Genomic DNA, 26,963 nt, shown 5'->3' with positions numbered 1-26,963 from the left:
AGGGAAATATATCATTAGACTACATCCTGATACAAAAAAGTTTAGGAACTGTTTGAAGACTGCCAAGCTTATCCGGGAGCGGATATAAATCCAGACCACAACCTAGTATTGGGGAAATACAAGTGAAGTTGAAAAAAGTCTGGAGAGGTGAAGCAAAAGAAAGGCTAAACATAAAAAGACTCAAAAGGTAGGAATGGCATCAGATTTGGAAAACAGATTTATGGAAAAATGGAAAACAGGTAGTGTTGATGAAAGTGTTAATGACAAATGGATAAAAATGAGGGAAGGACTCATGGACTCTGTCACAGAAGTACTAGCAATAAGTACCAGAAAAGAATAGGTAACAGAAAACATGTTGAAAAAGATGGAAGAGTGGAGAAAGTGAAAAAATATAGAAACTGAAGAATGCAAAAAGAGGTACAGGAAACTGAATAATGAATTAAGAAGAGAAACTGAAGAAACAAGGGAAAAATGGATGAAACAGAAATGCGACGAAATAGAGAAAATGGAGAAAGAGAGAAAGTATGAAATGATGTATAGACTGGCTAGTGAGATAGTTTTTGATCGTAAAAAAAAGAGGAACAATATGGAAAAAGGAATAGCGGATGGTACTAGCAGAGGAACCACAGGAGATTTTGAACAGATGGCCAGAATATAATGAAACACACAGAGAAATTAAGATTGAAGAAGAGCAACAAGTCCTGAAAGATTGAAAGGGATTCACCATCTTGGAAGCAGAAGTAGAAAAGGTGCTGAAGGAGATGACGAATAGGAAGACATGTGGAATTGATGATCTGCCAGCAGAACTGTTGAAGAGTCTGAGAAATGAGGAAAAAAAGGAATAGTCTACCTCTGTAATGAGATATATGACACAGGGGAATGGCCTGAGGACTTCCTTGCAACAGTTGTGATACCAATAGAGAAAAAGAGAAACGCTAAAAATGTGAAGAGCATGCAGCTAAAGTGTTGCTGAAAGTGTTGAATAGAAGGAAAATGGAAAAAGGTAGAGAAATCTTTGCTGTTTTTATAGACGGCTTTTGACAGAGTTCAGTGGAACAAGTCGATGAATATTTTGAAGAGGAAAGGAGTAGATTGGAAAGAGAGATGACTGATACAGAATCTAAATTTACACCAGAATGTAAGGATAAGGATTGGAAAATAATGTCAGAAGGAATCAGCATTGGACAAGGTATTAGACAGGGTTGTTGCCTTTCCCCACTGTTCTTTAACGTATACCTTGAAGAAATTATTGTGAAAGGCTTAGACGGGAAAAGAGGAACATGTATTGGTGGAAAGAAAATAGCATGTATAAGATTTGCTGATGACATGGTATTAGTGGCAGAAAGTGAGTGGGCATTGGATAACAAGCTGCAAGATCTGAATGAAGCTTCCAAATGGGATGCAAATAAACACTAGAAAAACAAAGAGTATAGTCATCAATACAAGACACAGACTGTCCAATATTAAAATAGGACAAGCTATCATTAGCCAAGTAAGTGCATTTAAATATCTTCGAAGCACAATAGCTGACAACTTGAGATGTCACCACGAGGTGAAAACTCAGTTTGCCATAGGGAAGGAGGCATTCAACAGAAAGAGGAGACTGTTACGTGTCAAATTAGATACAGGTCTAACGAAAAAGTTTCGCAAATGTTTTGTCTGGAGTGTGGCACTATATGTGGCAGAACCATGGATACTGAGAAGAGAGGACAGAAAAAGGTTAGAAGCATTTGAGATGTGGATGTGGAGGAGAATAGTGAGGATAAACTGGATGGAAAGAGTGAATAATGAAAGAGTACTGGAGAGGGTTGGTGACAGAAGATGTCTGCTGAAGGTTATAAGAGAAAGGAAAAAGAACTGGTTGGGACATTCATTGAGAAGGGAGTGCTTGCTATCAGATGCTTTGGAAGCACTTGTATGTGGGAGAAGGCTGAGAGGAAGGAGGAGATACGAGACGATAGATGACATAAAGGGAAGAGGAAATTATGCAGACCTGAAGAGGATGGCAGAAGACCGGAAAGCCTAGAGAGCTACCATGTCAAAACTTGCCTTTTGGTAGAACACTAATAATAATGATGATGATGATGATGATGATGATGATAATATGAAGCAGACCATTCTTAACAGGAATAGTTTATTTGATTAAATTTATCGTGGTCTAGGAAAACATTATCTATCAGTGTGCCAAAACTTCCTGGCAGATTAAAACTGTGCGCCGGACCGAGACTCTAACTCTGGACCTTTGCCTTTCACGGGCAAGTGCTCTACCATCTGAGATACCCAAGCACGACTCACGCCACGTCCTCACAGCTTTACTTCTGCCAGTATCTTGTCTCCTACCTTCCAAACTTCAAACAAGCTCTCCTGCGAACCTTGCAGAACTAGCACTCCTGGAAGAAAGGATATTGTGGAAACATGGCTTAGCCACAGTCTGGGGGATGTTTCCAGAATGAGATTTTCACTGTGCAGCATAGTGTGCGCTGATATGAAACTTCCTGGCAGATTAATACTGTGTGCCGGACCGAGACTCGAACTCGGGACCTTTGTCTTTCGCGGGCAAGTGCTCTACCATCTGAGCTACCCAAGCACGACTCAAGCCACATCCTCACAGCTTTGCTTCTGCCAGTATCTTGTCTCCTATCTTCCAAACTTCACACAAGCTCTCCTGCGAACCTTGCAGAACTAGCAATGGAAGAAAGGATACTGTCGGACATGGCTTAGCCACAGCCTGGGAGATGTTTCCAGAATGAGATTTTCACTCTGCAGTGGAGTGTGTGCTGATATGAAACTTCCTGGCAGATTAAAACAGTGTACCAGACCAAGACTCAGTGCTGCTTTCCTGTTCCATTCAAGTAGGAAAATCAATAACTGATCTCAAATTGAAAGAACCAAGTAATACTTCAAGGTCAAGCTTTCTATTGGACTCTTTCAGAAAATCTACATTGGAATCGCCACAAACAATTATTTGCTTCCCTCTGTCTGACAGATAGCACAACAAAGAATCCAAGGTTTTCAGAAATAGCTGAAAATTTCCCAATGGGGACCTATACACAGCTACATTAATAAAAGTACCATTGTTTAGTTTAAGCTTACATGCACATGTTTCTCTATACAAAATTTTTTAGTTTCCACATTTTTCATACTATGACAGATTTTAACATATATAGTACCTCCTCCTCTCCCTAGTGTCTCTACTTACATGTGCTGAAAGCTTGTATCCAGCTACATTTACTATTTCCACACATGGGACTATATGATGTTCAGATAGAATAGTACATCTATTCCACCCTCAGTTTCTAAATCTTCTAAACAAAGAAGAAGCTCATCCAGATTGTTTTCTAATCCCCCTGATATTCTGATGCAATATACTAACATTATTTTTCACTGTGGTTTTATGAGAATCTTGTGACATACTAACATCATATTTCACTGTATTGTTATGATCTTGTGATATTTTAACATATCTAGTACCTGCCTGTCTGAGCTTCTCATTAAGCTTACTTTCAATCAATGTTGGATGGTTGGACACTGATCTTAGCCTAAAAAAGAAGTACCCCCATGAGTTTCAGTGCCCTCCCCCTTAAAGATTTTGCTATCATCCCAGCTAATTTACTTTCCTCCTGAGATGCAGGCCATGTTTTGTGAAGTCCCACCTACCAATACCATCAACAGAAACCAAACCTATGCCTGACAAAGTAGCCACCCGAAGCAGCTGATCTAACTCCGTATCAACCCTCCTGACAGACCTGTTCAAATGGGGCCTATCATACTGCATGAAAACAGGAACCAAGCAACCATTTGTAAGGGTCGTTGCAGATCCTATTTTTACCAGGTCACCCTGAATATTGTAGCCCTGATCCCTATAGATACTTTTCCCCACTCCATCCACTACCACAACATGATCCTGCTTCGTAAAACCCTTGCACAATGATCCTACATCCTCTATCACTTGGCTAAGACATGCACTGGGCTTGAAAATACATGTGACCTGGTACCTGTTACCTAATTTTTCGTGCAAGATCTTGCCCACATCTCTTCGATGGCTACTACCTAACAACAGAACTTTCCTTCTCCTTTCCACTTTTTTTGAAACAGCTGGTTTCCTAGTGAAAGTCTGTTGAGTGCTGACTACTTACATCTACTAGAGCCTTTTCCTTTGTTGACTGAGGTATTAAGGCAAATCTATTGTTTATGCCAATGATGAAATTATCACATACTGTTCTTTTTCTGTGGCTCCTGTTCCTTGCCACCACTTCCCACCGGTCTTCACCCTTCTCCCCCCTTAACCTCATCAGTTCCTCCCTAGCAATATCCAGTTCAGCCTTAAGGGCTCTAATCTTCCCTTCCTGTTGAGCTATTTTCCTATCCCTTGCACATACACTGCAATACCATGGAAGAGACCCATTTACTTCTCCAAATCCCATGCCACTACATCCACTCCCCCCCCCCCCCCCCCCCAATATAGCAATCTGTCACGACAGCTGCATAGAACTAACTTTCCTATGACAGCTCAAACACTTCTCGTTCATGGTTCTTTACAATATAATATGCAATTTTCATCTAATAAAAACAGAATTTGACATGGTCAGTTTATGCATGTCTGATTATGAGGAACTATGTCTGGGAGAAACTCTTAACAGTATAATAACTGAAACTTGTACTGAGAATAGAAGAATGATAAGTTCAATTAATGACTCAAAGCGAAACCATTTGATAAAAAAAAAAAAACTGAATTCAATAAAAATAGATAACATAATAATAACCATGTATGTGTTAATGACTCAGGCAATAAAATTTTATATCTCTCAACAGATAATTTGGAGCATGTTGTCCTAAATGCTACAAGAAACCATCAAGTAGAGTCAGTGTATGTCAGTGTACTAAACCTCAAAATCTAAAAGCTTAGTGCACTCCACATCCAAGTAGAATAAGAATCATGGTACTACTACAGAGCTGCATGTGAAATTGGAAAATTATTAAAACAGAAATAAATTGTGACGATAAAGTACTCTGCACACCAACTTTACCTAACAACCAAAATGCACTTTTTTTTTTGGTCAGTTCTCACTTTGATGACAATGCTATAGAAGGTAGGAGGCACTACTGCCAAGCTCAGTAATTTTAGAACAGGCCCAAATTATATTATTAAATATATTAAAAAACAAACCGCAATGTCATTGACTAAAATAATGTGTAAAATCTTAAAAGAAGGTAATTATTCACATTGTCTGAAAACATATGTAGTCAAATGAGTTCATAAGAAAAGAGATGTAGCATCTCTGGATAACTATCAACCTGTATCTCTTACACTTATAATATAAAAAATAACAGAAGGCTGACCGGCAGAAGTTCAGTGAAGAGCGTGACTCAAAAGTGATAAAACATTCCACCACAACCTGAAATGTATGAAACCTTCATCAAATGCGTCCAACAAATTTCGAGGAAAACTATTCCAAGAGGAAGCACAACTCAGTATGTTCCAGGCATGTCCAGTGACGACAATCTGTTGTTAAAAAGATACCAAACACTCTATGAAGAGAATCCATTTGCAGAAGAAATGATCCAAGCTGGTGAAATATTGCTGCAAGCCATTTCAGCATCTCGCAAGGCCAAGTGGAGTAACCTGGTAGAGAACCTCGACATGAAGCTGAACAGTAGACAAGCCTGGAAATTGCTTAAAAACCGAAGTGGCAACCCTGTAAAATCACAAGACAATTTAACAAGTGTGACTCCTGATAAAGTGGCAACCCAGCTTCCGCAAATCAGCAAAATAAAAGGACAGACGCCCAAAGAAGCACTTCAGTACGACCCAGACACGGAGCATTATTTTCTTAGGGATCCCTTCACCATGGCTGAACTCGAAGCTGTCATCTCCAGCTTGAAGATGCATAAGGCTGCAAGTATCAATGACATTAGACTTGAACAGATAAAGAATTTTGGCTGTAAAATGATGGAGTGGCTACTAAGCCTAATGAACACGTGTCACCAAGCTACACATCCCCAAAATGTGGCAGAAGTCTCAAGTCATTGCAATACTTAAGCCTGGGAAGGAACCAAACAATCCAAAAAATTTTCGACTTATCTCCCTTTTATGCCACACCTTCAAGATATTAGAATGGCAGGTACTTAACCAAATCAGTGCCAGCCTCGAAGAAGTTTATCACACAACAAGCAGGCTTTTGTGCTGGCAAATCATGCTGTAGTCAGATCTTGAATCTAACACAGCACATCAAAGACGGTTTTGAGCGTGATGAGGTTACTGGAGTCGCTTTTGTTGATCTAACAGCTGCATATGACACTGTGAATCATAGGAAACTATGAAAGACAATGTATGACCTTACTAAGGATACCAACTAACATCCCTTATCAGCACCTTCTTTCAGAACAGAAGATTCCAAGTTTCATTACAGCATAAGAGGAGTAGGTGGCGAACGCAGAAGAACGGTCTCCCCCAAGGCAGTGTGCTCGCTCCAGCACTGAACAATATCTACACAAATGATCAGCCAATACCAACTTCATCTATGCCGGTGACACAGCAGTAGCTGTTCACAGGCCAACCTTTAAAGCAGTAAAGGGAAAACTTTCTCTAGCAATAGATGAACTCTCCAAGTACTATTATGCCAACCACCTGAAGCCCTATACCAGTAAAACTCAAGGAGCGCCTTCCACTTACAAAACAGGGAAGCGCAGCAAAAGCTGGACATCACATGGCAAGGAGAGCAACTGAAACATTGCCCAACACCAGTCTATCTAAATGTCACTCTGGACAGGGCTCTAACGTACAGGCAGCAATGTCTAAACGTGACACAGAAAGTCATTACTCACAATGGGATACTTAAAAAGCTGATTGGCAGCAGCTGGAGAGCCAATCCGCACCTTCTCAGCACTTCTGCACTTGCACTTCATGTATCAGCCACTGAGTATGCTGCTCCTGTGTGGGAAGCTTCCACTCATACTAAGCAAGTCAATATTGCAGTCAATGATACTGCAAGGATCATCTCAGGATGCTTGAAGCCAACACCAGTGCAGAAACTGTATCCAATTGTTGGAACAGCCCCACCCAACATCCGGAGGGGCATTGCTGCAGACAATGAAAGAACAAAGCAGGAGAATCACCGCGCAACATCCTCTGTATGGTCATCAAGCTGCAAGATCCCACCTTAAATCCCGCAATAGTTTTCTTGGTAGGACTGCATTACTGGAGGGAGCACCAGAGGCAATTCATCTTGCAACGTGGAAGAGCTCACTGCACATAGACGGCTACCTCCTGCTGCAAACCTACAATACCCTGTATGGAGGTCCCTCAACCGTCTAAGAGTGAGCGGCCCCCGATGCAAGACCAACCTGAAGAAATGGGAAATCCTTCCAGTGAGCACTGACACCTTTTGCGACTGTGGAGCTGAAGAAGATCCAAGCCACCTACTTGTGTGCCCCCTCCTCGAGAACCCGTGCACAGTACAAGATGTGTACAAAGGAAATGAAAAAGCTATCACAGCTGCTATTTTTTGGAAATGCTGACCAGACACGGAAATGAATGAATGAATGACAGAATATTGAAGATGAGCCAAGATTTTGAAGCTAATGAAAGCTAATGATATACTTAGCTCCTCACAATATGGATTCAGATTCAGCCTCTCTACAGCCAAAGTAGTTGAGAGTATGGTAGCAAAGGTATAAAATTGTTTTGAAGATAAAGAGATAATCTGTGAAACGCCGTTGGACCACAGGAAAGTATTTGATATGATCTTCCGTAACATTCTTATGTGTTTATAAAAAAAAATTTTTAATTAAAAAAAAGCCATGAAACAGACTGCCATAATTATGCATGGAATGCCTCCAAGAACTTCCCGCTGTCTTCTTGGGGATACTGAACACTACCTCACAAAACATCTATTCAATCACCACCTTCATAACTAAATATTATTCTCACTATGAAACAAGTGATACATACTTCAGCCATTAGCCAAGAAAGAAATGTGACTTACCCTGTGACATGAAGAATTTTTTTCTAGTTCAGAAAAGTGTAAAATACACTAGTGCCACAACTTTAACTATATTCCAAGTTATATTAAGTCCCTACAAGGTAATAATCTATTCAAAGGTAAGTTACAGGAATTTTTCCTTGAAAAAATTGATCATTCCCTATATTGTAAACAACATGTATGCAAACTACTGTAGCATAAATTACATGCAAAAAATAAAATTTTTGACACATTCCACACCTTGAATCTACATGTGCTAATGGATCTATGGACTAAATAATTTTTTTTACAAAATAAACACTTCTTGTGTCTCAATGAAATTTAGTGAAAATGTGTTGTTTTTTATCAAGGTGCTGAACATGCAGCAGCAATTTGCTATACTAATATTTGTCTCAGTTGCATTAGTAGTTACGGAGGTCTGTCTTTCAAGAATTGGTTGCCTTGAAAAAATATAGAGAAAACACTGGAAATTGCAGAGAATGAATATGTAGCATTGTAGTTACATTCAATGTTTTCAATAATTAGCCTCTTTCCAAAGCCATTTACATGCAGACAAAATTGTGTACAAGGCAACCAAATGAAGTGAATACATTAGTCATATTCATATGCCATTGTTCTACTTGGAGAAAAAATTTCTCCGAACTGTGCAGTAACACACAAAGTAGAAGAGATCATAGAAACCTATTGGTAAGTGACACAATTTTCATAATAGTGTAAGCAGCACTCTCAGTGGTATGCCCACAGTCATCCTCAGTTATGTATGTAATTGAAGAATCACTAATGTCGAATGAATCCCAAAGTCAATCAAGAGAATGCTTGTCAGAATAACTTTGGCTACTTAGAAAATCTGAACGACTGAGCTCCAGAATAATTTTGAAGTAAACATGTACAGCAGATTATTTAACCTTATAATAATAATAACCACAGTATAGGCAATGTGTTACTTCTCTATTCAAGTATCATATTTAAGTTAATGAACTGACTGACAACTCATCAAATTCACTGACTGCATAAAATAATTCCATATCCACAATAAAACCTTCAGATGAGTGAGAAATTCTACAATTATTCTGCACACTAACACTTCATTTCAGAATCTGATAGTGGAATAATTCATATATTTACCTTGCTGTATGAACAGGAGGCAGCTGAAAAACCTGTGCATCATAAGCATCATAATCAAACAATGAATTTGGCATACAGTCATCTTCTTGAAGCAATTTTGATTTTGCTGCCTGGATCAGCCCATTGTTTGAAACAGGCAGTGGTTTGCTTCTCTTGGGTGGTAATTTGATTCTTGGAATAAAATTTGAATATGCTACCTTCTTGTTTGTGGAATAGAAACTGTAAAAAGATATGTAGATATTATCATTTCATTCTAACAGATAACTGCATGCGATTTACAATTAGTGCTTACAGGAAGCTCCTAAAATTGCTACCCTCTTGGAGGGCTTCAAAATGTTAAGCAGGAATTTACACTTTCAAATGTAAAAATAGTGTGCATAGTCCTATTTTTTAATATCGTAACCTGTAGTAAATATGAGACACAATTTATTAAACAACATACGGCACAAAATAGATTGTCATACAGCTTACAGAGGCCTTTTCAAAGATCTTGCAATTATTACAATAACTTCCTAACAAATTTGCTGTTAATGATGAAGAGGTGATGGTGATTTACACAACCATTACACAAAACACAAGGGTATTTTCCATGTTGACTTTGGCTCCTTGTCTGTATTCAGAGTGGGGTGTTCTGGTGTGAAAGTCTTTACACAAAATGCCATCTGACATTAAAAAAATTAAGAATCCCTATAAATTCAAAACAAAATTACATTCAGGAATTGAAGTGTCCTGATAGTTGCATGACTTGTGGCAATGTTCCATGCAAACAGGTTCCATTATTGTGGAAAATACATAACTGTTGTTCTGTGATAAACATCAAAGTAATCACATAGACATTAAGCCACCAATAGAAGGTAATGTGAGTGAAAACGAAAAAGTATCTTTTGTCAAAGCAGCACCTTGGCTAGTAATTTTTGTTTTGTTTAACTTGATCAAACATAAATTGTTTATAGAACTTTAGGTTCCAATAAATACTTTCCTATTTATCACTGAGTGCTTCAGAACTTCATCAACAGTCAATTATTAACACAGCGGCTAACACTTGTTTCATTCTGTTATGTTTACTTTTGCTCGTTTCATATCTATGAGTGTTCTCCTTCACACGTGATCTACAGAACATGATGAATAGATAAATGAATAAGTGAACTGTTCTTGTTATAAGAACTTAGAATAATTCTGCCATCAACCTCTACATTTTCCACTGTTTTCTCAACTTATTCCATGCAACTCCTTTGGTGGTTCTAAATTTAGGATGCATGTATCGATTTCTCTATTTCCTGCCCATTATTTTTTTATCAGAGGTAATATCTATTACAGACAAACTCTGATAATGATGATGATAACAATAATCATAACTCACTCATTGTACCTACTTCATTATTAAACAATGAAAACAAAGAAGGATGTACACTGAGTGTGGCTTGTAAGCAGAGCGTGCAGTGTGGTTTGTAAGGCAACAAGAGAAACACAGGAAAGAAAGGAGAGAAGGATGGATATTCAATATTGCTAGTTCATTATTACTCTTTTGAAATAATAATGATATTTCCCTGATGTTATGTATTACAGTTCACTACTGCAAAAAGAAATAAATAAATAGCAACTTAGACACACAGGCACATAGTAATGAGACCTGTATAATAACAACAAGAAATGTCACAGAATCCAAACCCTGGGTATCTAATCCTAGTTTATTATTTAAGTTACACAGATTCATAAAAACAGCTATAAATAAATTTTAACATTTCGTCTTCCAAATTTATATTTTAACCCAAATATAAATAATATAATTAATATAAATAACTGTTTTAACCAGTCATGGAGACAAATTTTTGATAAGGAGTAAAGATTATCACAAGGTTTAAACAACACAGTATGTATGCAGGAAATTTGAGTAATGAATACAGAAATTTTTAAAGTTCACAGTTTAATCCCTCAACTATACCCCAAGAAACTCTTCATTACAAGGCAATTTCAGTCTTGGAATAGACCATCATCATGGTCCTGTGCCACACCAAAACTGGTGTTGGTCCATACAATGACAAACTTGTTGTTGGTAAAAATTTCTTAACGTACAGTCGAGCGATTAATCCCTGACCTTAAAAAAATTCTTAATGTCCGTTTATCATCATCTATCAAAGTTATTAATATAGAAATGTTAGGGCTGACCATCCTCCAACAATGTGTGACACCAAATATAGAGAACATTAACAAACTACTATCCAATTAGTAAGGGTACCCTAGATGGAAAAACACCATACAAATGGAGGGAATAGTGACTTAAATGCACATCCACTGTGACATAATTTTCTCATTGCTCTCCCTGGTTGGCATTACATGAGTTATATACACTGTCCAGTCACATTAATGTGACCACCTGTAAAAAGATTCAATAATTACCATTTGCAGCATCAAATGCTATGAGATGTGTCACACAGGGAATGCCACAACAACAGACCATACTCCCTCCTCTGGGCTAGACCCTTCCGACAACTGTTGCAGGGTGTTTGCTTTCAGGTGTTTCACACCTGATGGAGTGTAGGAAGTGATCCATTTGAAAAAGCCACCACTGCCAAGCATTCTACGACCAGTTGTGTACTAGCCTGCAAATTCCATCCTTTGTCGCCAATGAACAGCATTCAGCACAGGTACAGAGGCACACATGCAGCAAAATTTGCTAAACAGTTGTTGAGGAGGCACAGTTGTTAGCCTCTTTGCTCATCTGGGTGGTCAGTTGCTCAACAGTTGCATGTCTATTCATCCGTACACACCTCTGGAAATGCTTCCATCCATGGCTCAAAAGCCAATAATCATGCCCTTTTGTATGTCAGATAAATCACTTCCTTTTCCGCAGTATGACAACGACTACATGGTTTCCCGCATGCCCCCCCCCCCTTTCCCTCTGGCATGTTTTGTACACTTTCCACTGCTAGTGCTGCCATCTGCTGTCTGTGAGTGATTATTGCACATTCAGTTGAACTTAGGCAGTGGTCACATTAATGTGAATGACTCATGTAGTTCCTGTTTGTAAAACCTGTCGAAATAGATAGAACGACATCTGTCAAAGCCATATTCCTGCTCAGTTATTAATTCTAGTACTCAAAGTTTGATATCCTCAAGGTCAACAGTTCATTTTCATCTGGAAAGGAAGCTCCTTGAAGTTGTTTGACAGAAAGTGAAAAAGCTGAAAATCTGAGGACTGGATAAGGTAGGTGTGAAACTGCTTCCCAACCCAACTACTATATAGTGTTTTTTGGCAGTTAATTAGAATGCAGGCAGACTTCATCGAAGTATTCCTGGAAGTTGTTCTTGGATTGCACCTGCAAAATGTCTCAGTTGTTGGCAATAAATGTGAACAGTGATGGCTACACCTCAGATAAGCAATTCATAGTACACCACACTGTTGCTGGTACACCAGATGCATAATACTATTTTTTGTGAATGTATGCAGGTCTTTGTACAGGGAGTTGCTGCTTTATTTGGGCACAACCAATCCTTTATTTTCCTTGTGTTAGCATTAAGACACCATTTCTGATCACCAGTAACTATACAGGATGAGCCAATTGGTGAGGAGCAAGAATAGATGCACATATGGCCATCCACCGAGTCTTGTGATTTTGGCTTAGAGTATGCGGTACCCATGCACCTGATTTTTGAACCTTCTTCCCCACTGCATGCAAGTATCACATGACAGAGGAATGATTGTAGCTCATCACATATGCCAGTTCTCGGTAACACTGATGTGGACCATTGTGGATTAACACATTTAAAAAATCTTTATCAAACCCCAAAGGTCTTCCCAAACACGAAGAGTCACTAATATCAAAACAATCCTCCTTAAAACGAGAAAACCACTTTCTTGCCATGCTCTGTCCATTGGCATTATTCCCACCCACGCACAAATATTTCTGGCTGCCTCTACTGCTGTCACTCCTCTATTGAAACTGAACAAAATAATAAGTCAGAAATGTTCCAATTTCTCCACCTGACACTCAATTTTCTAGCATCCACAGCTCCACTCACTGTCTCCAAATGACAAAATGACAATATGTAAACTCAAAGAGCAACAGTTAACTACAAATAAAAAATGACGACTGATAAATAAACCAACAGCAGCCGAAAACCAACAAGCGAAACAAAAATGCTACAAAAATTGCTCCATTCTTTATTTGATACTAAAGACTTTCTTGCAGAACTATAATCACTATGTTTTGACAATTACATACAATATGATCTCATCTTTCAGTCCAGAACTAAACTTTCATTGTCACATGGTGTGGAGTGAATTCTGAAATGAAACTTCCTGACAGATTAAAGCTTCAATGGCAGATAGTGTCTCAAAACCAGATTATGCCTTTCACAAGCGAAAATCTGTCCAATTTAGTTTTCCAGATGCTGTTGCCTAATAAATACAAAATTTGACACTCTATATTTGATGTGAGTATACAGTTCAAACAATTTCTTAATGTATTTCCCAATGAAGTTGAACCAAAGTAGAAACAATACTTCTCCCATGTTATAATGACAAATGAAGCAGAGGGCTTTGCAAATAGTTCTGATATGCATTCAGTTATTGCTAAAATTTTTCTGTGAAATTCTTTAGAAAGTGAAAAAACTGTGGCAGCCAATTACATTTTATTTTCTTCTGCTGTCACTTACTGTAAAGCGTACTTACAAAACAGCGAAGTAATATTGAAAAGTAAAATAATATTGTCAATACTACTCTATAAATGAAAGTATAAAATGAATATAAATTTGTACTTACTTACCTCAGATTTATCCAATGTGGCATGCTATAATCGTCTCCTGCACTGAAGAGTGTGTCTTTATTGTGAAACTGGAAAAAAAAAATTTTCTGTACTGTTTTCAAGTCATTACTTTTTTCATTATCTGCAACTCCCCCCCCCCCCCCCTCTCTCTCTCTCTCCAAAACACACACACACACACACACACACACACACACACACACACACACAGAGAGAGAGAGAGAGAGAGAGAGAGAGAGAGATTTAACAGATGGAATAATAAGAGGAGTTCGAAAAGGATGTCTCAGATTAAAAATAAGAAACAGAAAGAAAAACAATTTACCCAATAGCCACATGCAGAAAAAGGCACAGCAGTTTTTGATAACAAAATAAACAAAACATCAAAACTGTATTAACAGAATGACAAAATGAGAAGCAATGCCAAATGTGATGAGTTAGATCAGAAATTGCTTAGAAGTCACTGAAATGGACAGGTAGAAGTCACTGGAATGGAGAGGACAGGGAAAGGGGGGGGGGGGTCTGTACACTTGCAGCAAATCATTCTTTCGCTAGCTCATTACTTTCTTTCTAAATAATGAATCTGAGGTACAATGGAAAATATTTGGTTTCTGACAGGTCTACTTAATTATCACAGTGCCATAGTGTTATACCAATTCCAAAATAGTTCATTACACAGGAGTTCATCACTTTTCTCTGTCATCATTTCATGAAAGAAAATAGTCTCAAGGCTCATCCATTTTACTGTACAAATTTGCTGATTTACCTGTATACCACTGAGTGAATGAGACAAGATGCAGTTATTGCTATGATCCACTGCTTGCTTTGTCCCCAGGCTCTCAGATATTAATGCAAGCAATGGTGTGTTTGCAGCATTTATATAATGACTAGCTGAATACCCAGCATTGCCTGGTATGTATTTATTGCAATCTTTTATTAGCCCAACTCCTGCCTCCTCCCTCAATCAATTTCCTCCTTCCCTGCCAACGCCCTACTCTGTCCGCCTCCACCACCGCCTCTTTCTGTCCACCTCCTCCTCCCCCCCCCCTCACTGTCCATCTCCTCCTGCCCCTCTCTCTCGATCTTCTATTCCCCCCTCTCTTTGTCTGTCTACTTCTACCCCTCTGTCCAAGTGCTTCTTCCCTCTGCCCATCTTCCCTCACCCTCTAATTCCATCCCCTCTTCCCTGCTCTCTTTGCCTATCTCCTTTTCACCCTTCTCTCTTTCCACCTACTCCTCATCTTCTCTCTGTCCATCTCCTCCTCCCTCCTCTCTCTGTCCATTTCCTCCTCTTTCCTCTCTGTCTATCTCCTCCTCCTCTTTCCTTTCTCTGTCCATTTCCTCCTTCCCTTTCTCAATACAACTCCTCCTCCCTCCCTCCATCCATCTCCACCAACACCTCTCACTGTCCATCTTCTTCAGTCCCTCTTTCTTTCCACCTGCTCATCCCCCTCTCTCTGAGCATCTTCCCCTCCCCCTCTGTCTTTGTCATCTCCTCCTCCTCCCCACCTCTTACCCCCCTCAGTCCTTCACCACCTCCCCCTCTCCCTTAAAATCTTCTCCTCCCCCCTTCTATTGTTCATCAGCTCCTCCTTCCACACACTGCTTATCTCCTCCTCTTCCCTTTCTCTGTCAATTTCCTCCTCTTCCCTTTTGTCTGTCCACTTCCTCCTACCCCTCTCTCAGTCCAACTCCTCTTCTCCCCTTCCATCCATCACCTCCACCTCTCTCTGTCCATCTACTCCTGCTCCTGCCCCCCACTCTTTCTGTCTGCTCATCATCCTCTCTCTGTCCTTCTGCTACTCCCTCCTCTAAATCCAGCTCCTCCTTCCCTCTCTCTTTGTCCATCTCTCCCACTCCCTCTCTTGGTCCATATCCACCCCCTCTCTAAATCCATCTCCTCATCCCACTACCTGTGTCCATTTTCTCCTTCCCGCCCTGTCTGCCCACCTCTTATGCCTCCCTTCTGTCTTCATCTTATCACACCCATTCCAATATAAAGTTGCTGCTGCTTACACCCACAGGATTTCTTTCCAGATAGTAGATAATATGTGTACTACAATTGGTAAAAATCAATCCAGAGCTTTACAAGGAACTTTTTAGCCATGGATTTGCCAGCGTACACATGTGTCACATATTTCATGTGTGTGTAACATATTTCACACATGTCTGTACACATAGTTCAACTGTATCTATATTAAAATTCGCCATGTAGCTTTGTTTTCATGCAGCACTATGTTTATTAAGCTGTATTTCCAGAAGTTTGGGTCATACAGTGGTATAATTCTGCAGGTACACCCAGGGGTATATGTCGATACTGCCTGCAAAATGTGTTGTGAATAGAGTTAGTAGTAAAGAAGTAATAAAATATCATGCATGATTCAGCAGTTTTTCACGTGTCTAAGTATTTATGATATCATATCCCTGAACTCGTGTTAAACAATGGTTTAATTTTGCTGGTACATTCAGTGGTATATGTGGATGCTGTCTGCAAAAGTGTCACAAATACAGTTATTAGTACAGAAGTAATAAATTAAGATGGCATGCCTGCTGCTCCAGTTTTATTGCATGAACAGAAAAACTACAGTAGGTTATAAACTTTTCTTCCTTTCATCATTTTGTGAGAGCTGTCAGCAATAAAAAGTTACTTAAGGTTTGAAATTATGTTAAAATTTTCTTGCTCATTCTCCAATACTGGTTAAATATAGTCTGACTATTTACACATCATGAGCTATACACACACACACACACACACACACACACACACAAACACACACACAGTGGAGCAACTTGATGTGGCATAGACTCAAGAAGTAGTTGTTAAGTCCCCTGCAGAAATATTGAGTCATGCTGGCTCTACAGCCGTTCATAATTGCGAAAGTGTTGCCAGAGCAGGATTTTGTGCATGAACTGATGTCTCAATTACATTCTGAACATGTTCAATGGGATTCATGTCGGTCAATCTGAGCAGCCAAATCATGAGCTTTAAGTGTTCAGAATATTCTTCAAACCAATCGCCAACAATTGTGGCCCAGTAACATAGCATAATGTAATCCGTAAAAAATAGCACAATGCCACCCATAAAAATTGCATTGTTGAATGGCTGCATATCTCTAAGTAGCGGAACTTGACCATTTCCGATCAACAATCGGTTCAATTGGACCAGTGGACCCAATCCATTCCACATAAAAACAGCCCACACCATTATGCAGCCACAACCAGTTTGCACAGTGCCTTGTTGACAACTTCGCTCCATCACTACAAGGGGTCTGCGCCACACCTGAACCCTACCATCAGGTCTTACCAACTGAAATCAGGGTTCATTTGACCACATTACAGTTTTCCAGTCATCTAGAGCCCAACTAATATGGTCACACGGCCAGGAGAGGTGCTGCAGGCAATGTCACACTGTTATCAAAGGCACTCATGTTGGCTGTCTGCTGTCAGTAGTCCATTAGCATCAAATTTCTCCACACTGTCCTAACAGAAAACTGTTAAATTCTCTAACAATTTCCTAAATGGAATGTCCCTTGCGTCTAGGTCCAACTACCATTCCGCATTCAGATTCTGTTATTTCTCGCCATGTGGACATAATCAAGTCAGAAACCTTTTCACGTGGATCACCAGAGTACAATTGAAGCTCTACCAATGCATTTCACTTTTATATATTGTGTATGAAATACTACTATCATATGATATGTGCATATTACTGTCTCATGACTTTTGTCACGTCAGTGTACATACATATATATGTACAATCATTTTTGTAATATGTATGAATTAAATGGAATGATGAAGTAGTCTCAGTCATAGGTAAAGCTACTCTCAGACTTTGGCTCACTTGAAGGATAATGGGAAAATGAATCAATTCTGCAAAGAAGACTGTTAAAAAAATAATAATAAATAAATAAAATAAAATAAAACTTGTATGTGCTATCTTAGAATACTGACCAAGTGGGTGGAACCAAAACAAATATGTCTAACAGGGAACACTGAATGTATACAAAGATATGCAATGTGAGTTGTCACAGTTTTTTTTTAACTCATGACGGATACTTAAAGATATATGCCAATTAACACATGATAGCTAACTTACAAAAACAAAAAAATCTATATTAAGTGAAGAAGCTATGATAAGTACTTCAGATCCCTAGGTATCACTCCCACAACGTCTGCGAAGACATCATACTAATTATTATTTAAATAGTCATTCTTCTCAAGCTCAATATGTGACTGGAATAGGAAAAAATGCCATCTGCATGCATCTCTCAGTGGTTCACAGAATATGTAGCTAGATACAGATTAAGGCTAGGACTAAGTGAATTATGCCCATTGACTTTTGACCAACCGAAGGGGACTTAAAACTTACAACACAGTTTCTCAGAATTTCATATGTTTGAATCCTCACAAGCACCTCAAAGCTCAATGTTAATTTTCTGCAGAGAGGACATGTCTACAAAATATGAGTGGTTCTTTGTATTAATTAAAGCTTTTGATTTGATTCAATAAAGGTCTTAGCCTCCTGTTGTACACACCAAAACTAAGTTTATTGTGCTGTATCTCTCCATATCATTCTATTAAAGCCAGTCAGTACCCTAGATGAGTTGTAGGAGTCCCTTTACTAGGTCTCTGTTAGACATAATCTCTTCAGGAATTAGTAACCCAAATGTCTGTGCCTTTTGGCACTGTAAAATTACATTTGATGCGATTTCAAGCCCCACAACACAGTCTACACTGAGGGCCTTGTTTCGCCATTCACTTCATGTATAGATGTTTCTTGAAGTTCAATTACACTTGCCATCAACTTTTGCAGAGAGGTAGTTATAACATGCACCTACTTACCATTAACAGCTCTAAATACACAGTACACTGAAGACAGTTTCTGGCTTTCTGCAGCATGGTTACTACACAGTTTTTCATCAAAACAGAGATCTTGGAATATCAGCAATGTTCATAGACTGTCCGCAAGAGCCATCCTTGTTTGGTTGAAAGGAAACTCATAACTCATTTTGATTGGCTAGTCTCACAGTCACCTTACCCCCAAATAAAAGCAAATGGAGAGCAGTAAATTGAATTTTTAACGTGTATATTACAAGTATACTGTCCAGTTCAATTACAAATAAATTTACACTCGCAATGTGCCTGAATGACATTGTTTTGACAAAGCTTTGTGACAAGATGTGTGAAAGTAGTAAAAAGAACAATTAGAGCAATATTAGTTCAACAACTTGAAAATAGTTGCAAGAAGGTCACTTAGAAGTTGTTACAGGGTATTTTATCTGTGGTAAATATTGTTAAGACCTTAAAAACTTATTAAGATGATTCCACTGGTAGAGCTATGTTTATAAACAATGTTCTGTATTTCTTGTATCTAACAACCAAGGCTGATTAACATGCTGATAGCAAGACTCCACTGTGGTCGTGTTTAACCTTTATCCACAATGAGCATTCCTATTAAGCCTGTGAGTGTCACACTTTTCTATTTGATGCCCTTATTTTTTGTAGCAAGCAAAAGCTGCAAGAGTCTCTTGCAGTAGTCACAACTTTAATGCTTGCAAATTGCCAATACACTACTACCTTTTGTTACATTCAAAGTGTTGTCTGTTCTAACTATCACTCAGTGCTTGTCATTCCACAGAGACAGGCTTGCTTCTTAAATGAACAGAGGACTAGAGGGTCAGGGCGCAGGATGGTGGGATGAGTGGGCAGTATAAGTGGCATTTGGGGTGTGGTCTAACATACCCTTTTCTGGATGCTGTTTCAGTGTGCGCAAGTGACTGTTTTGTAATAAATCATCAGGATCACTCCAGCTGATATCCAGATTAGTGCCTTTTTTTCAAGTACCACCATCTCTGAAAGATCCAGACTTGGAGGATAACCACTAGAAAAGAATGAACATTTTAAGGTTTCTTTCTATGGTGCCTATAATGGGCAAAGCAGCTAGAGGACTACCCATTCCTGTGGTGATAAATATACTCCAATAGCAAGTGTTCCTCCAAACCTTGACACTTGGCTGTAGAAGCTCATAGAGCCCATAAGCATTAACAAGGAACCCCTTGAGTGCAAGCTTGTTGTATTAACATTTAAGACAGGAAAAATATCAGCTGCTGATGCCTCACCATGTGCATGAGTAGAGCAACAGAAAATGAGTGTCCAGGAGGTGCAGAGATCAGCCTTCTATGGGATGTATGTATTACACTTCACAAAATGGACATTGTCAACATTCAAGAAATGTTCAAAATGAAACTATTAATTTGCATCATGAACACTGAATGAAAAATGACACACTACAAAGACCACAAAGGTTTGCACCATCAAGATCAAAGGTGAACCCCTTGGGTGTTGCAAACTATGCAGGACATTCAGCTAGGTATCCACGTTTAAACTGTCTCCCTGCAACAACCCTTGCACATTCAGTTTGCATCAGATATGAAAATAGTTTCTTGCAACAATCACACAATAGAGTTTTCTGACATTTCTAATGCACTGCTGATAGACATAGTACTTGTTCTTCAGTTCTCTGCAAGAGTTTGCAACAAATTCTCATCATCATCATCCATCATCTTCATCATCATCATCATCATCATCATCATCCACACTCTGAGTATCCATTAGTATCAACTGGCACAAGTGAGCAACACAATTGCATTGTTAACAGAAAATGCACACCGACTTCTTCTTGAGCTATCAGCCACTTTGTCCATGTGATAATGTGTGATGCAGTGTGCCTTTCAGAACTTCACCGCCTTGTTTCTGGGTCGTATCGAATATCCAGGTTCCATCTCCCATGATTACAGTGTCTAAAAAGCTGATGTCTTGTTCGCCATGTTGCTGAAGGTCTTCACAAGCAAGGACTCACCTCTGCTTTTGGTCATCCATCAGGGCCATCAAGATGAGTTTATCACAATTCTTTTGTATCAACAAATTTTCAGTGATAATGGTGTGCAGTGTCATCTTATAAATGCCAAATGGATCAGTGACCACGTACATATTTAATCGATGGTCTGAATTCAGCACTTCAAACACATGCCACATGTTGTCATTGGTTCTTGATGTCAATGGCTGTCAGCAAGGGGTTCATCCTCCACACTCTCTCGGCCAACTTCGAAGAGCTTTGGCCACTTAAAAACTGCAGATTGAGGCATGTTTTCATCCTTGAAAACTTGGCAAATAACGGCCAACGTCTTCATACCAAACTTCCCCAGTCCAACGCAAAATTTGATGGCGTACCACTGTTCAATTGTTTGCTGCATTTTGCACTTGCATAATGTCACTCCACAGGATTCCACTAAAAACGCGATCTTGCTTGAATGAATGCTCGCAGACGACTGGCACTTGGTGCATGTTGATGGTCACCCCACACCCATTCCCAATGGACATGTGCAGTGCGAGTATGCTATGACATCCAGTCATGTCAGTAAAAACTTGTTCCCGATGCTTTTTATAGAGACCCTGTATCTTTCACATGTCGGTTGATGCAAATAAGAACAAGGGTTTGTCAGTATTGCATCAGTGTCTGTACGATGGGTGCAATTTTTCTTTTTCTTTCTATCTTTTTTTTTTTCTTTCAGTGTCCCATCAAATTATTAACCACCTTCTTTACTTTGTACGTGAATGGCAAGGAGGAAAAACATAACATAAATTCTCGACTTGTTATGCAACGCAGCATAATGTTCTCAAAACAGTTTTCCATGTTCAACTCCCCCCTCCCCTTCTCCCTTCATCCTTTTCTTCAACAGCTAAAGAAAGACAACAATTGCAACAGTACATAAGTAAAGGCATTTTTGTTATTTCAGTCCACTGTATTCTAACCAACAGTTTTAATCTTTCTATTGTAACTTTCTAGTGCATTACATATTGTTATCTCTATTGGTCCAGACTGGAACAGTGAGATGACAGTTCAAGAACAATACCCATATATCTTTTGATGGAACAACAGAACATGAAGAACTGTCACCCAACACAAAGCAAGCAAAACTGCCCAACACGTGTACAGAAATAACAAGGAACAGCATGAAAACAGAAAAAGACCTGAAACATAATAGAAAATGAAGTGTGGTACAGAAAGGCAAAGGGAGCAAATTAATTTATTTATATGACAGATATATTGAGAGGAACGAGAAGCTGAATATGAACGATGGGAGAGGATAAGAACAGCAACACGAAAGTGAATATAAAAAGATTAAAAGTAGGAGACCAGTACTTACCTTCAGCAGAGGTACTGCATGTAGTGGCTGTTCACCAACACAAACTAAGTCACTACCCACACCGTTATCAATAATTCGTTGTTTAGTAACATTAGTAAGCTCTCGGTCAACTTCAAAAACACCGACCCCTGGTGTAATTACTACCGACAATTGACCAGTTCGATCAAAACTGCGATCCAAGTAATGCTTTTCAAACACTGAAACAATGATTACATCACTCGCTATAGTAAGAAAATTTCACAAAAATGTATCACAGGCAGCATGGATTTAACAGCAAACACCAATATTACCATTGAGAGACATGTTTAACACTTCCAGAAAATTTCCTTGAGCAGCTGTAGAATTCACAGCCTTTGGAACGTGTTCACCAGGTCTTTTGTGATACTCTAGAACTATTTTTTGATAATCAGTAAAAAGACGTCGCAACTGGACCAATGTATTTGTCCAGTCTTCATAGCGCTCGTTCTGGACAGCAACTCTGAAAAATCAGACAACAATGGTAACAATTACACAAATCCTAGCACATGCACATGCAAATGTTTCAGATAATTACCTTCATTATAAGCACTAACAGCCCTTCCATGAGAAAACTAAAATGTATGAGATAAATAAATAGTTTCAAAATATTTACAAAATGAAAAATCTTGGTCAGCATAAGGTTTATTTGAATGCAAAGTTGATGTCACAGTTGTACAGATACATTTACTTACAAACCATAATTGACCAAAAGAAGGGATTGGTTGAAAGTAGAACATATCCCGAGACATTAAGGAACTGTCAATATGGTAATGGAGGGAACAGTGGGCTGGGAGGAGGAGGGGATGGAGTGGGATGGGGAGAGGGCTGGGGGGGGTGGGGGGGGTGGAGACTGTACAGGGAGACCAAAGCATAACCACAGCAAGGCATCAGTCTCGAGACACACTGTTTCCTGTAACCTTTCACAGCATTATCTATGGACACATCGATGCCAACCTGGTCCCCAAAAACAAAAGCAAAACTCATCACTAAACACCACATAAGATCATTCAATGGACTAGTTGGCTCTGACTCTACAGCATGCAAGTCTCTGTTGTCTGAGGTATAGTGTGTGCACCAGACAACGCATGCCAAAATGTGGGCAACACAACCTTCAACCTTACATAAAAAATTAGAGCTATACACATAAAATAACAAGTCATATTAATTACCTTGCACAAATGTTCCCAGTACTGAACACAATAATGATGAATATCCAAAGCTATCAGTTGGTTATTACTCAGAAATCAAATTTTTAAACTCAAGTTCAATGCCCTCACATTGCCAAAGGCAGAAAGGCAGGCCTGAGTTAATAAGTGTGAAAGCAAAAATGTTGAACATTACTAAACAACAGCATTTTGAAACAAATCTGCAGACAGCATCAGCACACAAACACTGGACTGTTTCGTAAGAGTGAAGAAAGCACATAGTTTCAGACTCCCAGGGAATATATTATTATAATCACACACGGGAATAAATCATTTCAAACAATGACACTTTCCTATGGTGGTAGGTGACGGACAGTTATCTAAGACTGAAATGTATCTGCCTCACCACACAATCCAGAATGGAACATATCTGAAAAGAAACCTGAAAAGAAAAACTACAAATAGGATGGAACATTGTGTCACAATAAAAATTTGTCCATTTTCATCTGATCTAACTGGTACCTAAGGCTATGTGACAAAACGGCTCCAACAAAAAACTGCAGAAAATGAATATAAGACACACTAATATAAATTTTTTTTCCATCTGATTTTTCGATAAACTAGTGTAATTGATGTTCTTATTTCATTTCTTTTTGGTTTCATGTCATTGTGTTAAGAAAACTGTAAACAAGTTTCAATGTGAATATTTACGTTTATGTCAAATGTCAAGTAATATTGTAATAGAATTGAAATGTAACAAATGTTGAAACTGTTGTAAGATGTTTAAAATTGTAACTGTGCATCTGGTCCATACGTATGCAATGTGTTAGGATATGTAGAATGCAAAACCTCGGGTGAATACCCTGTCTGTAAGGGAGCGGTAAAAGATGGATGGCAGGCAAGCGCGGGAAAATGCACACGGGCACTGCACGGCACAACGGGCTCAGCAGTTGTAGTTGGAGTTTGGCATTGGTCTGAGCAACACCTTCTGTAGCGAGGAGGCTCTCCTGGAAGACGTAGTTTCACTGAGCCTCGGGTATGCTGTTCCAACGCCCACACAGCATGGCAATATTCCATAGGCACTAAATGGAAAAGTATTGCGACGCTAAGAAGAATTAAAGTGCCGATACGTCAAGAGCCATAGCTGTGGTGGTATGTGTGCTCTGTGCCTCGCCATCTCGCCGCCTGCCAAATGCTGCATCAATACAAGCAGGTTGAAACTTTTAGTACTGTATGCGTATGGACCATAGAGTGAACTGTTCAATAATAACCTAAATTTTACCAGAACTTTCCCCTCATTTAATTATCCTCACAACTAACCTAGGCAGGGTCCTTTCCAAATGTTGTGCAATCCGAGTGTCCCGAAATGAAAAATTAAATTTTATGTTAATAACACTGGTCAACACTCATTTTCTTGCCAAGGATATCTGAGTGGCTTTAGGATGGGTTAGTGGTGCTGAGGATGAATATAGCAACCATTTATGCAGTTTGGCTCTAGTTTTTGAGATAATGCACGATTTATTCAAAAAATTAGAAAAAATTGCTAATACTGAACTCGAGCGCTACAAACTACAATGAAAAAAGAAAATAATCTTTATAAATAGCTTCTATGAAAACCTGATAGGCATTTGTCCACGTATAAAACATAATTGAAAAGTTTCTCTATAAGTATATCATTTTCCGTCCATGACGAACCGCTTCCTGCACGCTTTCCTTTTATAGGTCTCTTCAGAACAGTCACGTTGCAGATTCCAGCAATAATCTGCCATCATATGCCTGTCCCATCTTCCTTTAGATCTTTCCTCTATTCCTTTCATATCTTGATGGAACCGCTCTCCTTGTTCCTCACTGAAATCACCTAGATTACGAGGAAATCGATCCAAGTGGCTGTGAAGGAAGTGCAATTTTATGCTCATGTTAGCTCCTAAGTTTTGAAAGTTAGTGAGCATGTTTTTTACCAGTTCCTCGTAATTGGGAGCTTTATGATTGCCCAAAAAACATTTTACAACAGCGACAAAACTGTTCCAGGCCGATGCTTCAGTGACAGTCATGACACTTGTAAAATTGGTATCGTTGATGAGCCTGCGAATTTGAGGACCATCAAATATTCCTGCCTTAAGTTTTTCACTACTGAGTCCAGGGAACGTATTGCAGATGTATGTGAAGCAATTACCATTTCTGTCTAAAGCTTTGGTGAATTGCTTCATTAGTCCTAACTTAATATGTAATGGTGGAAGAACAATCTTGTCCCTACTAACCAGAGGTTCATTAATGATGTTTGCTTCACCAACAGCCATATGTTCCCTTGGAGGCCATGTTTTCTGCTTCCAATGTTCGTGCTTTGCCCTACTATCCCACATGCAGAGAAAACATGGGTGCTTTGTGTATCCACTTTGTTGTCTAAGCAAGAAGTTCACCATTTTCAAATCAACACAAATCAACCACTGGTGCTGCATATACTGAATTTTCTGCAGAACCATCTTGATGTTAGCATATGCTTCACAAAGTTTTGTTGAGTGGGCAATTGGAATAGATGCGTAACGATTGCCATTGTGTAGGAGAACACATTTTAAACTTCTAGTGGAACTGTCTATGAAGAGACGCCAGTCCTCTGGTCTATATTCCGGCAGCCCCAATTCAAGTAAAAGTCCAGGTATATTGCTGCAATACACTATAACCTCTTCTTGGTTGAAGTATGGAAGAAGGTTTTCTTCTCTCGTCCGGTAAGCTGTTATTTTAACACTTGGATGAAGACAGTTCTTTTCCTTAAGCCTGGATGCTAAGAGTTCTGATGCTTGCTTTGAAAGATTGAGTTCCCGTATCAAGTCACTAAGCTCCTTCTGGTCGAACTGCTGGGGTTGTGTCTCACGTCCTTCGTATTCCAAACCACTACTTGTACATTCCTCGCCGTGCACCTTGTCATCTAATGATGTTAGCGTGGGTAATGTTGTGAAGGTTGGTACAGGAACATCGTTGCTGTGCACCACCGGTCTTCTTGCTGACTCCAAATCGGGATATTCCCACTTTCGTTTTTTGAGCCTATTAAAACCTTTCACATTAACAATGCAAAAATAGCAATCATCTGTATGGTTCTTCTGCTCTCGCCATACCATAGGCACTCTGAAGTTTAAGCTTTTCCTTTTTCGTTTTGTCCATTGCCGTAAGCATTCCACACAGCATTTACAAACTTTATGGGGTGCCCACGCCTTGTCTTGTTCTCCAAGTTTAATTCCGAAATATGCCAGATACGCTTCCTTCACAAAAGGAGTGATATTCTTCCTGTTCTTTTGAAGAACGTATTCACCACAAATGTAGCAGACTCATCTGGATGGTTCACGCAAAGACGGCGTGAAGAACTCATGTTTTTCTAAAACAAAATTGCACAAATACTACATATTATTCAGAACTTTCTTGTATTTGCATGTCAATCACATCCAACAAACATCATTAATTGTTTTGTGTGAAATGAATACTCACCTCTTATTTGCTACGTCACGATGAAAAGGTTCTATCTCCTTGAAGCTGCACTGCACATGTGTGTGACTTTCGACCATCGCCATTTTTCTTGTTTACACTGAACGCTACCTATCGGCTGTTGCGGGGATTACCTCGGCCAAAAAATGAATGTCGAGTACCGCCGAATTCAAACATGCACAACCCTCGATATCTTCAACACACGCACCGCACAACAGGACTGAACACATGCTGACAGTGTGATGTTTGCAT

The 26,963-nt window shown here is 39.2% G+C and overlaps 1 protein-coding gene across 7 annotated transcripts in view; it reads right to left on the bottom strand.

The window, feature by feature from the left end:
* LOC126088314 (GATOR complex protein Iml1) overlaps positions 1–26,963 on the bottom strand; it is a 579,824-nt gene that overhangs the window by 482,079 nt on the left and 70,782 nt on the right. For all 7 annotated transcript variants that reach the window (XM_049906449.1, XM_049906465.1, XM_049906495.1 and 4 more), the window contains exons 7-10: positions 22,365–22,552; positions 22,075–22,271; positions 13,874–13,941; positions 9,108–9,326 (exon numbers count right to left, since the gene is read on the bottom strand). In XM_049906449.1, coding sequence (XP_049762406.1) covers positions 9,108–9,326; positions 13,874–13,941; positions 22,075–22,271; positions 22,365–22,552 — 672 coding nt within the window. The remainder of the gene's footprint in view (positions 1–9,107; positions 9,327–13,873; positions 13,942–22,074; positions 22,272–22,364; positions 22,553–26,963) is intronic.

This window comes from Schistocerca cancellata, chromosome 1, assembly GCF_023864275.1.
Source record: "Schistocerca cancellata isolate TAMUIC-IGC-003103 chromosome 1, iqSchCanc2.1, whole genome shotgun sequence".
Taxonomy (NCBI): Eukaryota; Metazoa; Arthropoda; class Insecta; order Orthoptera; family Acrididae; genus Schistocerca; species Schistocerca cancellata.
This window is presented reverse-complemented; position numbering and strand designations above follow the sequence as displayed.